This window comes from Varanus komodoensis, unplaced genomic scaffold, assembly GCF_004798865.1.
Source record: "Varanus komodoensis strain SLA01 unplaced genomic scaffold, ASM479886v1 scaffold13_3, whole genome shotgun sequence".
NCBI classification, from domain to species: Eukaryota; Metazoa; Chordata; class Lepidosauria; order Squamata; family Varanidae; genus Varanus; species Varanus komodoensis.
The window spans coordinates 9,363,501-9,379,434 of NW_025335409.1; the positions used below are offsets into that span (position 1 = coordinate 9,363,501).

A 15,934-nucleotide genomic window follows, 5' to 3' on the forward strand; every position below is an offset into this window, starting at 1 on the left:
TTGGGTAGATATATTTTAACAATAATCCTGGTTTCTCAAATGTATGAAATGCATTTTCTGATGACCCTTCACTGCACCTTCACTGATGCTACCTGGAACAGAAAGTGCAGATAATTTTTTTTTGTGATTTTCATAAGCCCTTAAACACAGAGGCTTAGGCTAATCCTGTGTAGGGCAGAATGAGCTGTAGAGAGAATTATTTGCTAGATGGGCTACAATACACATAGGATATTCAGGCTGTAGAACATGAGAATCAGTGAGCTAGACCTCTGATTACAAGTTCACAAAAGAACTAATACTTGATTGGAGCGCTAGAAAGAATGGCTAAAGAATACTGGTCATATTACAACCATTTTGTTTTAGTGGTGTTGCTTACCTGTTCGTTTCTGGATGTGATTTAATTTATTAGTGCTAATCTTTAAAGCCCTGAACAGGACAGCCTACACTCATATAAACCTGCATGGGTTTCCCTTCTAGACAAAAAAGCAGCTTAACAGGATACTAATCAGTCCCTAACACAAAGAATCTCAGACAACACTTCAACTGCAAGCACATTTTTATTATAAAAAGGGATAGAAAATGGGTTAGATGTTTTGGCATTGTAACTCATGGAAGTTATTACCAAAACAAAGTAATCCTGGCTAATTTTTATATTAAGATGTTTACTATTTGAGCACATGGCAATCTCAGCAGTAAAAAATGGCCAGAGAGCCAACACATTAGGGCCATTCTTGACAAAAGGAATACAATGTTACATCTATTCTTTTTCAACACTGAAATGAAATTAAGCTCTGGTTAGCTACTGAGCATTATAGACTTTTCCATCTTTTATCACTTGTAATCTAAGTGTTGGCTTTTCTGTATTTAAAACAGTTCAAAGTTCAACTATTTTGGTCCACTTGACACAAGTATGCCTTGCAGATCTTCAAAATGAATGTCAAACAACATTGTTCTTGCTTAGTTGCTTTGCAGAGATAGAACCAGCAGGTTCACATTTAAATTTCCTTTAAATTTCTTGAGACAGCATAACACATGGGAATAATACCCCTATGGAAATGGGGTGATATATGAATATTAAGATAAAAGGCAGCTACACCATCATTAGGGTCTTGTTAGTTACACCAGGCAGGGAAAGGGTGAGTTACCAGAGCAGGAGAAGAAAGAAGAAGGGCATATCTTACCTGTTGAATATTTAAACGTTGCACTGCATCTCTGACTTTCCACATGAGAGCTTTAGGGATGTAATAAAACTAAGCATAATGTTCAGAATTAGACAAGTTTTAGATGTATGCATTATCCTCATCTAAAGTGTTGTAATCCAGCATCTTTCTAGTCTGAGGAAGAAGTCAGAGCACTGTGCCAACAAGCCTTCCTCCACTACTGAAATCCAGAGTCAGCCCAAGAAAGCATTAACACAGAATGCACCAGAATCCTGTCACAGATAGGCTGTATTTGAATAGAAAAGGACGTAGTATTGTATCTTAAATACTGCCTGTCTGCACTTAAAACATATGACACACCAGAGTACCAGATTCTATAATGTACAATGGAACTCCTACACTTTGAAAAAAGTGTTTGGATCTGCAGGCAGTTTTTGCTATTGTAGAAATGAAGAAACTGATAGCTTTTTTTTCCTATTTGCCCACCAAAAGCATGGGAATTCTGATCCATACACTGGATCTCAAAATCCTAATGAACCTGAGGGTTTCTCCATATACTACCTCTTCCAGTGAATGAACAGATTTAAAGATTATGACATAAGCCAGGGTATTCTTTCATTAATACAATCACTTGCCTTAATACCCCTACAATTAGTAACTGTGTGGTTCTGCTTTGTGTCACTTCTTTACCTATTGAAAGTAAAAAAGGCTCTTCAGTATAGTATTCACACAATCCCTACGCGCTTTTTTTTGGATTTGAACTTCTAACCTGGCAAGAGGGGGGATTATATTGCATGATCAGTAATCAAACAGGCAAAATCCAGCTGTGCAACATTAGGCTGGTAGGAAGTACATACCTGCACACAAGCTGCCAAATTCAGAGCTGACAGGAAGATGATGCAAGAAAATAGGATGTTCAAGTGCTTCCGTTTTCGCTACTGTCTTGGCAAAACTGTACCCTCTCTGCTCAGAGCAGAGCAGCTCATATGCAACCTTAAGAATCACCCCCACCCTATCCTGTGCCCTCAACCTGGGAGTATCCACATGTGTGGCACTGTTTTGGCCCCTTGAGCAGCAGAGTCTATTATTCTCCCTGGTTCAGGATACTGCAAAATAAAATAGTAGCCCAGGACAGCCATACAACAGTACCCAGATGCCTGCAAACCTGTTTAATCTTTTTTGAATATAAAAAGTACATAGAGGAAACATGTCAGGGACAAAGAAGGAGTTTCATGGCCAAGAACAGTAGTCTAATATGAAAAGAAACTTTGACATATAGGCTAGACAAATTTATAGTTGTTCCTCCCTAATAAAAAGCCCCCTTCAATTCCAGAGATGAGACCATTGCTTGTTCTTTTTCAGCTGTAGCACCAAAACACACTAAAATCAAATTAACCTGCTACAGACTTACACCCTAAAATGTATTTTTTCCCCTCCCCTTGGAAATATGAAATGAAAATAGCTATTTTTTTCAACACACAGGTAGTGGACACAATTTAACCTGCTTCAATTAAAACATTTTAGTACAGCTTGACAACTTAGAGCTGTCATTGGCAAGCAGTGAGAAAGTTTTGTATCAAAGTCTTCAACAGCACCAAGGCCACCAAGTGCCTGTTCTATTTGTAGCCAAACCTTAACTAATTTCCCCCACATTCTGTATATTTGGCTCACAATGAAAACCTATGCTAAAAAGGGTGGTGTTTCATACTGTCTTTGAAAATAAGAGAACTATGCACGTGCTTGAAGTGACCATCTTTTTCTTAGGGTCTGAAGCTTTAAAAGTTGCACATTCACCTACCTTCCATCCTCCCCTTCCCACCCCAATAATTTAACACATTGCACATAATGTGTACTCCATTCTTGTTACAAACTGTAACCAGATGAAAGTGCCTACATGCTTTAGCACAGAAACCAGATCACTAAGCAGAACATAGGGCTTCTTAGTAGGCAATTGCTGATCTTTTTCTAGCCTGTTCAATTTTGGTTGAAGGAGAAAGATAACAGAGGAAGTCCTCAGCAGCAGAGGATGCCTCCTCCTGAAAGTCTCAAGCCACACTTCAATTGTACGTCAGTTCACAAGAGTAGTGGTGTTCTCTCCCCAGCTGGCTGCTCTTTTCGGAAGAGGTCCTTGATCTGGGATAGCTTACTATGGATTCTTTCTCTCAGGGGAGGGACGTGATGACTGGGATCCAGGATGTTAGTTATTCTGCGTTCTCTCTCACGCTTCCATATCCGATAGGGGTGCGGTGGGAATGGTGGCTCATGTCTTTCTCGGCGCAGCTGCACTGTTATTCCTCCAATTGCTAGCATTGCCCATACAGCTAAGACAATGAGGTCTGCAAGATAAAAGAAATTGTTCACTCCATGGGTAGCTTCAATTATGTGAAGGACTTCCCTGTTTTTCCAAAGCTTCATTTTCTTAGTTCACCTTTGCATTTTATTACATCTACAACTCCCCCTTTTGGAAATCTGTCTTTACAACTAATTCTTCCCAAAGGCCATGTACTATTATCCTTGATCCCTAGCCCATTATCAAGAACACCTTGATTTGTTTCACTGAAGTGGCAAGAAGATTTGTCACTGCTGGGTTTTGTCTGAAGAGGTGAGATGTGCATCTCCAGCCACAGCAAAAGATCTACATCTCTGCCCTTCTTCTCTGGGTAAAAGATGTTTAGGAAACTGTGGCAGAGGCATTGACCCTTCCTTGGAACATTCAGCTCATTTTCTAAGACAGCTGTACTTGGCAACACATTCATAAGGCCCAACTTTTTTTGTTCTCCATTTCCATCTGAATGTACGAGAGTTTTTGACTAAGGGATGCCACATGCATCTCTAGAAGTTATCAAGGGTAGACCTACGATCAAGAAAGCAAACAGCCTTTCCCTATCACTTAGCTCAAGACATACCGTTAGGCTGAAAGGGCACGCTGGTGTAAGTCCTCCTAAAGTCTTCATTTAGAATCCTCCGGAGCAGGTCTATACTGATGTATGAAAGGCTTATGTACACGTAACATGCTGTAGCTAAGACTATGGTATAAGATCCTATTATACCACATGTCAAGATGTTTAGCTGCAGAGAAAGATTGGATCATGAATAGCTTTGAAATTATAAAATTAGAGCCCACTGTATCTAGCAGGTATCTATGCAGGCAGAGGTGTTTAAAGCTCCTTAACTTGGTCATGAAGCCAGACTTCATGTGGCTACTCAGTGTTAACTTCTTTCCTATTGCTTTTTCTTTTTCTATTCTACTAATGCCTTTTAGCACACGTTAGTAAATAAAAACTATTCTTGGTTGAACTGCAGTTTGTGCAGGAGTTCAAGGTTAGGGGTTAAACTACTAAGAAAAGCAGTCAAACAGAAACCAGCCAGGCTTTTAACCAGTATGATTCACCAAGCATCTGGTTTTATTTATTACATTAACTGAGCTTCTCTCCTAAAGTACACATGGAGCACTGAATAATTAACACAATATAAAATTAAATGCAAAACAAAGTAAGTATGTGGGAAATGGGTCTGGGGGAAGTGAATATAATGGAACAGAGATTTCATATTTCAAAAGTTTACTAAAATAAAAACACATTGCTTCCTACAATATATCCTACAATGGATATATTCCAGAGATTTCCCAAGATATTATTTATATATTCTGTATATATTATATATACAAGTAAATATGTTGCCTTTGAGTGCTGCTACCTACGTTATTGCTCTGTTCCAGTAATCCTCATATCCTTGGAGCAGGGCCTCCCTGAAATATCTTACAGGAAGGCTGAGGGCTTAAAGTGACAAGGGCAAACTCTTGCAAAGGTAGCTCAGCCAGAACTTTCTCTCCACCAAATCTGCAAGCAAACTGAAGCTGAAACAATTTAGGAGCAAACAAAGGCACTTACAACTCGGGGACAGCCAACAAAAACTACTGGGACCATCAAGACAATGCAACAGAAGGTCAGCCAGAATACAGCATCATCCTGGAAAACCTTATAGTCTCCTGTGGAAGTATAAGATTCATAACACAAATCAAAAGAAATTCTAAACTCCATGCAAAAGCCATTTAATTGAACTTTAATCATATCAGAGAATGGGATGTTTCTTACAAAAAGGCTCACTTAGTATACTAAGGCCAATATTCATAACCCTATCACTCTGGAAAAGTAGCTGCATTTAAGAGGAGTAAATAAAAAACAATCCAATTGTGGAAGGTCAGCTATATATTTTCACCAAGAAAATACTTGCAGGAATATTTCCTGAAGTATGTTTGATTTCTATATTACATAGATTCTTCAAGATGTCCCAGATTCATGAATAATATAAACATTCAGATAAATTCTTATGCAAATCAACTGTAATTAGTACTACAAGTTATTTTAGAGTGTAATTTATTTTAAATGGATAGTTCTGTTTATATACCACTATAATTTATGTGATTATTGACAATGCTCTCCATTTTAACACAAAAATAAATCTGAACTCAGCATGACAACTAGCAGTCTCTTTCTTGAAACTGAAGAGCTGAAAGTCAGCAGATGGGAGAGTCTTCTCCCAACACTAAACTTGATAAAACAAAACTATATTTCTGTGGGGACCCAAACAAATCAGAAAAAGTATGACTATGTGACATACCTATGGGAGTGAAGAAAACTGTAGATGCAACAAGGAACCCCAGCACTAGTCCTACAATCATCATACACAGGATGACAAAGCCAAATCGCCACCAGCAAGCCACCAAGAGGAGACCTCCAACAACGCCAGCTACTGCTGTAAGGCCAAGACTGACTGCGCAGCACAAGGAGGAGAAAAGAGGAGAAAGTGAAGTTCACAGTAGTAAGGCAAGTCATACATTTTTCCATTACCATCCATTTTGGAAAGTTTACACATCAAGTGTTCCATTTTGTTTTTTCAAATCTCATGCTAAAATGTTTCCAGAAAATTAGCCAAGTTTGCATATTGAACACATAGAATATTTAGAATTTTAAAGATGAGCAGATTTAGTCTTAAGCTTCTGTGCATTTTGTCCTAATAATTACAACTTTTGCTGCAAGTTGAGCAGATCCATCTTGTTTTTCCACTATAGAAAGGTTGCCATTTTCCCATGTTTGGCTAGATCCCATGTTGGCCAAACTAACATTCTAAACAATCCGAGCAATGTGGGAATCTACAACTACCCAGCATGGCAACTGCATGACCATAACTTTCCACTCTAAGAATCTAATCCAGACAGCCTATACTTTTTCGTTAGCAGAGAAAGGAAAGAGCTACTTTCCTAGTTAACAACAGGATTTATACTTGCCAATCAGTTTCCTTTTGAAAACAGAGCTCCTATCTAGTTCTACAGATGCATCTATTATTGATCTACCTGGGATGTTTTCTGGGGGAAGAAATGGAACACTGTTCTCAAGGGCACACACTACTACAATAGTCACACTTGCCACTTTTATCACTCTGGTAACCATGACACTTGGGGCCCAGCATTACTTCCCAGCTTGCAACTAGAGAAAGGATAGTGACCCTTTACATAGTGGTGCTGAGACCATTAAAGGTCAGTGTAATAGAAATCACTCTGTGCCCTCTCCAGTCCATGGGAGGCTGTTTCCTGCTCAGTACCCACACAAACTCCAACCTTTTCCTCAGCTTGGTTGTTCTGACCAAGTGCCAAAACATGCCTATCCTTCCTCCCCCCATGTCAGGAACTGTGGCTGCAATTCTATGCACATCAATCTAAGTCCAATATAAGAGGAGCAGGAATCAGGCACAGGATTGTGCCTAAATGAAAGGGGTTCTCCTAAAACCACACATTTTGGTTTGGCTGCCAAGCCCTACCAAAATTTGTAGACTTTTGTTCTCATATCTGGTTCTCAGAAGATTCACTTCTAGACAAGCTTGAGGTTATCCTTGAAGAATTACTACTGCATATTTTCGCCTCTAGGCACTCATATATCCCAAATGAATCAGCAATTCAACAAGCAGATGTAGATTTTGTTGTTTTGTGGGGATGCGGTAGAACATCCTCAAGATCACAGTGGCCCACGTGAATCTTCAGTGGCCCTAAGTCTACAGATATTTTGAATTTTAAACAATTTTAAATTGTTTAAAGCAGTTGAATTTTAAACAACTGCTAAGATGACTCTGCTTTTTGAAAGAAAAATGTCTACACTGAAATGCCTTAATTATTTATGGAGAACTAAGTATCAGAAATGGTCAAACAGCATGTTGCCATCCCTGGTATAAACAATGAACAATTTTCTTGAGCATCCGCTATATTAACAGAATTCATTCTATACCAAAATGGCAGAATTCTACAACTTGTATAGATTATGCAAGCTCCACATGATTGCAGAATTCTCTCCCTCTGCATATTTTATTCTGTACTTTACTTTTCATGATTTAATTTTTGCTAGTCATGAGGGAAGTTTAAATGTATGCAGATTACTGAATCTTCCTCTCCTCTGCACTTAATTTAGCCGTATATTTAACTTTTGACATTTCAGTAGACACTACCCACACATTTTCACACATATCGTCATAGCACAAAAAAAGAAGGGTGAGAGCCAAAATGACAAACAGGAAGCTGAATTCTTTGCTTATATATGCTGTACTTGCTTGCATTGCCATGAAATCGAGATATACATAGCTCTCCTGCTTATAGCCCATGGAGTTGATAAAATCTTAGAACTGGAAACTTTTAATATCAATTACAGAAATTGTATGGAATGCAATATGGACTTTACTTCCTCCTTAAATTTTGGCCATATTTGCACAGCTCATGCAACAAGTCCATTCAGGGCCTTTTGGTGCCACTTGAGAAGTCCTCCTTATACTCAGTAGTTCAGGAATTTATGAATGATGGTCTCATCAGACAAAGCTTGCCAGCCATGGTTACCAGGAGCACTCACATTTCAATGCCAGCTTTCAATCAAACATTTAAGGAGCCCACATAAATTCTTCCATAACTCTGCTTACCATCATAATTGAGAGATGAAGTTCTGCTAACAGCTATGAAGAAAAAAAACGCCACAGAGATGAAGCCCATAAAGAACAGATCTAAGGAGAGAAGTTAGAAATACTATTTAAAATAGTGTTTTTCCAGGAGAGAGTAAGTAAATATTAAAAGAGTTTTTTTGGTTTTAAGAAGACTCTACAAGACTCTTTTGAAGCAATGGGGCTGAGAGCAGATGCTGTGCAATCCTGATCTATTCTCACAGATATGGTATTATTTCATTGACTACACTGTGCACTGGGACATGCAAGTAGTCAAGGCTCCCATAAGGCCAAAATATCCACCCACAGAAGAGACTGCCTGCGGTGTCTCTATCTGCCTGCACAGGGGAAAGAATTCTGTAATCACTCTAGATTAGCCATAATTTAGCAGACAAGTGGCTTAACAGACAAGGGACACTGCAGAATTACCCTTCATAAAACTACTTGTTCCTTCTCTAGAAGAGTTATAGCTCTGGGATTGCCTCCTGCTGATCTTCAGATCTGTGACTCATTAAACACACACAACACAATGGAGATAAACACTTTTTTCCTAAATGCTCTATAACAGGAGTTGGGACATTGTTGACCCTCTGAAAGCTGTTGATCAGAGTTCAATAAATTTAATTTTGTGGAGAACTGCATCTCTCTGCTTTGCCCACAGTACCTGTTTTCCAGAACCTGTGCCCAAGGAAACAGATAAAGAGACCAAGGACAGCGAGCGAGGTGAAAAATATTTTGGTGGAAAGATTTCCTGTAGAAGAGGAAACAAGAGAAGAATGATTAAGTCCATTTCACGAGTAGCTGTTGGACTTTACAATTTAACTGAGGACCATGGGGTAATTTTCCTCCAAGGATTGCTTAAAAGGTAGCTTTGGGCTACAATGATCCATGCAGAGAAGGTATTTTCCATTGAGTTTTTACAGAAGATGAAGGTCAATATTGAGGTCATTCTTCTACAGTTGTCAGACTGCTTAAACAAATAACAGACCCCACTTTGAAAAATCATAGGGATACTTTAATTGCTGTAATTTCTGTTTTAAAATTAATAAAACTGCAGCAGCTATCCTTCCTTCAGAATCCTTCAGCTGCTAAAGCAACTGCACAATTTAGACAAGCATAATAAAAGAGTAAAGGCACCATTCAACACAGCTGGCCATTTCTTGTTTAACACAATCTATGGGCTTCCATTCTTTTCAAATTTTACTGCACAGAGGTAATTTTGTCAAATAGTTTCATTTCCATCTCTATATACTGAGAGTAGGATTTATAAAATAGAGAAATGAAAATGACAATATTGATTTCTCACATAAGGACCCCAAGAGGAACAAATTAAACATTCTCCTAATCGCACATAGCTGCACAGTTAGAAATATGCGTAGTGAAGCATTTTCTGATAGTTGTATTTACTCCTCTGTATCACACATGTCTCCAATTTGGACTGGGACCATGCCATTCCAAGAAGGGGGAGGTTAAGCCTTCATCCCACCCATTTTCCCCTGAAATTTATCTCCCCCATACCTAACAGCTGCCTCCAGTCTTCTAGTTACGTCTTCTGTTAGCAGCCAGTTCCCAGAGTGCAGGTGATTAATTAGAAAGGCTGGTTCAGCCACCCTCCCTGCTGGTTCTAATGCTACTGGGGCAGGAGAATACAAAAGCAGCAGCCATAGCAGTTTTATACTGTAAGGATCTATCATTTTTGACTCCCAATCCAATGACTCAATCTCATTTCAGAAAGAGTAAATTCAGGATGATACCAGGTGCATTAACCTTCCATATCCATTCCCAAGGAGTTGCAACTGGGGGGGTGGGGGGTGGGAGACTAGCCCCTTGGTCACCAAAGAATTGGAGAAATTGTGTATATTTTCAACTGACTTACTGAGAGTGGAGCAGTTATTCACCGAATTGGAGAGGCTGCATGCATAGGTGTGAGCTGGCACATATGCAGCTGAGGTGTTCCACAGTGGGTCCCTCACTATGACATTGTATATCACTCCTTGCCCTGGGAGTGAAGAAAAGTACAAGTCTGTTTTGTCTTGGTTAGTCAAGGTCATCACCTGTGGGGGACATAAAAAGAATGCTGACAGGATGGAAGAAGGGACACACACCACTTCTCCAGCACCTCAAATGTAGAGGTGAGCATTATGTTTACTCTTAACACACTGCATTATTCTTTTAAATATTAGCAAATCTCCTTTCAAGTGAAGAGTCTCCAAGGCAGTTAACAAGTTGTACTAAAAGCAATACAAGATCAAGACCTAGAGACTTCTATTGAAGCAAGTCACCTCAAATGCAGGCCACAAAAGGTTTCAGGGAGATATTCACTGGAAAGAGACTGAAGAAGTTACAGCATGGTAAGTCTGCAGACAACATTCTTAGTCCCACTATTTTAAACTGGTGAATTTTCCTACCGGCAGTTGGCATTGCTATGAAATGGGCTTCTAATAGCAGATGCTGAAAACTGCAAGTTTGGAAGATCTGTTGACTGCATTTTTGTTGAGTATGTGTTTTATTCAGCTCAGACTTCAGCTCTGCCTTGTTCTCAGTCTTTTATGGAAAGCTGCGTGCTTTCTGTGACAGCCATTCTTCAAATTGCCAAATGTACCCACAGTCTCAAACGTTGCCTATTCTGAGCTGCTTAGTCATACAGCAGGATCCCAGAAGTACCATGAAAACACATAACAAAACTGTGTGACTTACTTTAACCCCATTAGCTATGACATGTTGCACATCAGACATCTTCCTCATGTGGCTCACAAATGTTACTTCAGACAGGTCGTTCTCTGGCAGGAAATACCGATAGATATCATAGTACAGTCGCTGTCTAGAGTTGTGACTAGTTGTAGAATCACATGAAGGTGGATTTGCACCTCTGAAAAATTACAGGAAGAACATTTGAGTGGAGCTTCGCTGAATGTCATACTTCACTTTAATGGTCCAAATATCACACTTCTATTCAATGTTCTGAAGTTTTAAGTAACTATCACTGTTCCCCTCCCAAACATTACAAAACCTATTCATACATTTTATTATTGCCTAGTGACAGAAAGACAAACTCAAGATTACAAACATGGGCAGACATGGTTAGCTTAACTCTGAAAACCACCATAATCTCCTCTTTACCTTTAGGGTTTAGAAAACAAGTATGTCTTAAGATCTGACAGAACCCAACCTAAACAACGTGGTTCAGAATTGTATGCAAGATCCCTTGTGTGGGACTGAGGACTGGTTGCACATACCTCATGTACCCCAGATTTGCCGGGGCAAATTTAATGTGCGTCTCAGCCAAGTTATACTCTACATAGATATTGGGGTCAATTTCCAAGTTGAATTCCAGGTTGCAACCTCCAGGAATTGGATCTGGACAAAAAGAATCAAAACAACTAAAGTTAACATGGGGTATTACTGATTTCCAACCACTTGTGAAATCAAGTTACTGTTATGTTCATTGATTTTGCTAACAGGTCGCAATGGCACGCAGCCATGCTGGTTCCCGGCAAACCATGATTTGAGAAATATGAACTAGCTTCGTGGATGCATGACACCTCCACTGCCATGGGTCAGATGTACTAACTGAAGCTGTTGTTCCTTCACAAATTGATGGTGGAACCATAGTTTGAAGTGGTGTTAGATCAACACAAATAGTATGAAATAGTAGTCAACAACGACAAGGGAAGAAAAAAATAATTCCCAAGGAGAAGAAACAAATAGAGGAGAGAAAACCAAAGAGAGAAAGTGGGTCTGAGATGAAGTTCCAAGACTGAAGAGCAGAAGGAAGTCCTTTAAACATGCAGGATATTCTAAGCAGCTGAGAGTAGCACAGGTATGGGTCTGGAAATAAAGGTCAGAAAGACGGAGCGAAAAAATAAGGCTGTGTTAAAAAAATTAAAGACAATGTCAAAGAACCAGGCCTTTCTTCATCTCAGCATGATTTCCCAGGGAAGCCTTTACTCTCTTGCTGGGCAACCAACCTGTAGACCTCCACATGTTTTCACCTACAAATTCCATTAGCTCTGCTGGTTAGGGCTGATGGAACTGTGGCCCTCTAAGCATTTTGGCCTACAAAACATGAACTCCTCTTATACTATAACTAGGGATTTGTACTATACACACTAGTGATTTATACAGGAAATATGTCTAGATTATTTAAAGTGCCATGGGTAATTTCAAATCTGACTGCAGGAAATAAAAAAAGAATACCTCTTTCAGTTTGAGAGAAAGAAACTGCCGTGCTGAACACTTGATTGGCATCCACAGCTTGCAAATACCAGGTACACACAGTCTGCTCCGGCCGAAGAATATAAACCAGCCCTTTGTCTACCCCTGTTCCCGAGTTGTTTGTGGATGGTTTCTGGAAAGCAGACAGAATTAATGCATACCTCTAAGAATGCTTTTCAGCTAACAGTGCAATCCTATGCATGCCTACTCAGAAGCCAACCCCAATGGGACTTTCTCTGTATAGGATTTTTTGTCAATTTCTCTGCATGCTCTCTCACTCAATATACATCACAGTTTTCTGGAGTGAACATCCAACTGCCCAGATTGAAAGGTCACAGCAAGCCAATTGCTACCTCTGTTCATCAGCTACCACATTTTTGCAACAACCTGGACTTTTACACATGTTGGGATTTCTGGGAGTATAGCTTCAGATAAATTGTCAGAAACCTGATGGCAACATAATTTAGGCATATGGGAATCATATATTTGTCTAGAGATTACTTTTGATCATGTCCTGAAAAGGACATTTTAACTCATTGTGAGACAGCTTTACTGACAGTGAAATTCAGTTTTATTCTCAATTTGACATATACTACAATGTATTCATCTTAATATAACAAATGACAGCCAAAATGAAAATAATCCTAACAAACTAAATGATGCCAAGTAAGAACTACTCAACCATTAGTGGATTTTGTTAAAAGCCCAGAAATGCTGTCCTTCTAATGACAGAATGAGCCCCTTTTTTTCTCCATAGTTCCTAATTGCAACCCCTTTACTTTCTCCCTATAAATTCTAGACAGTGTTGCAAAATTTTGCTTGGGTCTGCCTGGATGGGAACCTTAAGTTCTATCACTGAAGGAAGGCAATATACAAATGTAATAAACAAATAAATGGAGCCCAAAAGTTCACTTCAAAAGCACATTTTGTCCTTCATTTCTTCCCTTAAGCAAGGGTGCAGAAACTCTTCCATCTGAGCACCATTTTGGAGATGTTTTCAGGAGCTGCATTCCAGAGGTGGTTGGGGCACAGGGTTTGCAGGGAAAAGGGGACAAACTAATGGCAAAAGGACAAGCCTAAAAGTACCCTCAGATGTTAGCAACAAGCTCTTACTGCCATTAACTAAGCTCTAGGAGAAGCATCTCAACCTTTCAAAGGAGGAAATACTGCTCAAAAGCAGAGAAAGAAAACAAATGACCAGTGGTTAGGAAAGGGGGTTGATATGGATCCCACCCCGTAGGTTCTGCATCCTTGCTTTAAGCCCTGTTATAGGTATGTTTTAGTTCCCAATAGAACTGAAACAAGTCTTTGGCTTACACATTTCCACTTCCACTGTCCCCATAAATGTTCCTCCAGACAGAAAGTAGTGCATAACTCAGCGCATCCTGGTTCATGTGCCTGAGGCCTCCCTGACCCTGCTACTTTTAGTCTTTTAGTTCAGATAATGGACAGCTTCTTTGGGGCTGTTCCTGATGCAAATGAACCATGCACTAGACCATGGGTCCTCAAACTACGGCCCGCGGGATGGCTCTAGCCCGCCATGCCCATTTATCCGGCCTACACCGCTGCCTCCCACCTGTGCACGTGCTCGCCGTGCGGGCGGGAGGTGGTGGCTTGCTCACTTGGAGATGGTTTTGGACTCGTTGGGAGATCTCCCAGCAAGTTCAAACCCATCTCTGAGGGAGCAAGCTGCTGCCGCCTGCCTCCCCTGTACACGCGTGCTCGCCGCTGCCTTGTAGCACAGGCTGGAGGCGGTGGCTTGCTCGCTCGGAGATGGATTTGGACTCACTGGGAGATCTCCGAGTGAGTGAGCTGCTGCAAGCGCGCCCAATGCCACCTTGTGCGCACCTGACGACGCCTCATCGGCCCACGCACCCAGGCCCTCCCTCCTCACCAGCCCGCGGGTGTAGCCGCTGCCTTTCAATTGGCCCCCTATTGAAAAAGATTGAGGACCCCTGCACTAGACCCACAGATGTGTTATTTTTTAACCAGGTAAGGTAGAACAGAGGAGAGGTGCCCTTCAAACAGGCTTAAAGGTCCTCATACTAAAGGAAAACTGTTGATACGAGGACGACCTGTCTTGCTGGAAGCCAACTACAAAAAACAGAAGAAGAATTGGCCGTGCTGTATCTAGTGTTAAAATATTGCTGGTGCAAGATGCCAAATACCTTATCAAAGGAGATGGTCACATTCTTGTGATGGGTGTGGATCTGGAAGACAATGACAGTCACATTGCTGGGAATATTCCTTAGCACAGCTTCAGCTGGAATGGTTTCATTTAGCAATACATCCTTATACTTTCCCAAGGAAAGCTCAAGGAGAGGGCCTGCATTAAAAAAGAAAAACAACTCTTAAATACAAGTTAGTTATCTTGAATGACCAATGCCTGCAGGTGAGGAAAGCACACACTGGTGCAACATGAAGTTTAACTGGAGTGGTTATTATATTATCAAGTACTCCTGGAAGTTAAGAATGCTTCATATAAGATACTACCTATATCTTATGCTGACTCTTGAGTCACCTGATAACCTTCATTCCTGACAAGACTAGGTGTTCCTGAGCCCTGCTGGGGAGTCACAAGGACCCATCAACTTCCCTGAAACTCTACCTAGGTAGACTTTCTGGAGTTGGTGAGCCTTTTACCTTTGGCTTCCTCTTTCAAATTAAATCACATGGACTAATCAAGGTGTCCCCAACCTTCTGAGTCAGTATACACATTCAAAATTTTGAGGCTAATGTGGACTAAAATGGCTGCCATGGGGCATAGCTGGTAACAAAAAAAACTCCTTTTCCCAGAAGGCAAACTGGTGGGAATAAAAGAAAAGCAACCTGTCCAAGAACAGAAGTACAAAGTTTGTGCTCAAAAGGGTTTTGTGCTCAGAAGGTTTTGAACCCAAACAATGGTAGCACTGGAGGGCAAAACTTCACTATACATAATGTTTAAAACATCAGGAGGGGCAGGAAACCTGAGGGCACCAGAAGAGGGGCCTGCAAGTACATTGGGTGCCATAGACATCATGTTGGAGATCCCAGGGCTAGATGTAAGAACATAGCATAAGAAGAACCACACTAGATCAGACCAAAGGCCTCAACATTCTGTTACCTCAATAGTCAACCAAATACCGATGGGAAACCCACAAGCAAGGCAAAAATAGCCCTTTTCTATAGTGGCTCCCCAATTACTGGTACTGAAAGGTCTGCTGCTTCTGAAGGTGGAACATGTGGTCACCATGATAAGTACTATTGACAGCCTTCTTCTCCCTTTGCCCAGTCCTTTTTAAAAGCCATCTCCGTTAGCTGCCTTCACCATATCATATGGAAGTGAATTCCATAATTTTACTATGTGCTGTGTGAAGTATTTCCTTTTGTCTATCCTGAATTGCACCCCTTCCATTTAATCGGATAAGCCTGGACTCTAGGTCCGGATACTTCAATTGGTTCAAAATAGAGCTGCCAGGCTGCTGACAGGGACTGGACATTGTGTTCACATGACTCCAGTCCTCCGTCAGCTTCACTGGCTTCCCACTGAAGTCCGGGCCCAATTCAAGGTGTTGGTGATGACCTATAAAGCCCTAAATGGCTTG

At 40.6% G+C, this 15,934-nt stretch overlaps 1 protein-coding gene across 1 annotated transcript in view; it reads right to left on the reverse strand.

Annotated features, from left to right (window-relative positions):
- Positions 1–538: 538 nt before the first annotated feature.
- Positions 539–15,934, reverse strand: part of TM7SF3 (transmembrane 7 superfamily member 3) — a 28,300-nt gene continuing 12,904 nt past the window's right edge. The window contains exons 2-12 of the mRNA XM_044423281.1: positions 14,519–14,676; positions 12,333–12,483; positions 11,372–11,492; positions 10,833–11,004; positions 10,012–10,189; positions 8,800–8,886; positions 8,118–8,198; positions 5,781–5,933; positions 5,051–5,148; positions 4,067–4,229; positions 539–3,496 (exon numbers count right to left, since the gene is read on the reverse strand). Of these exons, the coding sequence (XP_044279216.1) occupies positions 3,234–3,496; positions 4,067–4,229; positions 5,051–5,148; positions 5,781–5,933; positions 8,118–8,198; positions 8,800–8,886; positions 10,012–10,189; positions 10,833–11,004; positions 11,372–11,492; positions 12,333–12,483; positions 14,519–14,676 (1,625 nt within the window). The 3' untranslated portion in view covers positions 539–3,233. The remainder of the gene's footprint in view (positions 3,497–4,066; positions 4,230–5,050; positions 5,149–5,780; positions 5,934–8,117; positions 8,199–8,799; positions 8,887–10,011; positions 10,190–10,832; positions 11,005–11,371; positions 11,493–12,332; positions 12,484–14,518; positions 14,677–15,934) is intronic.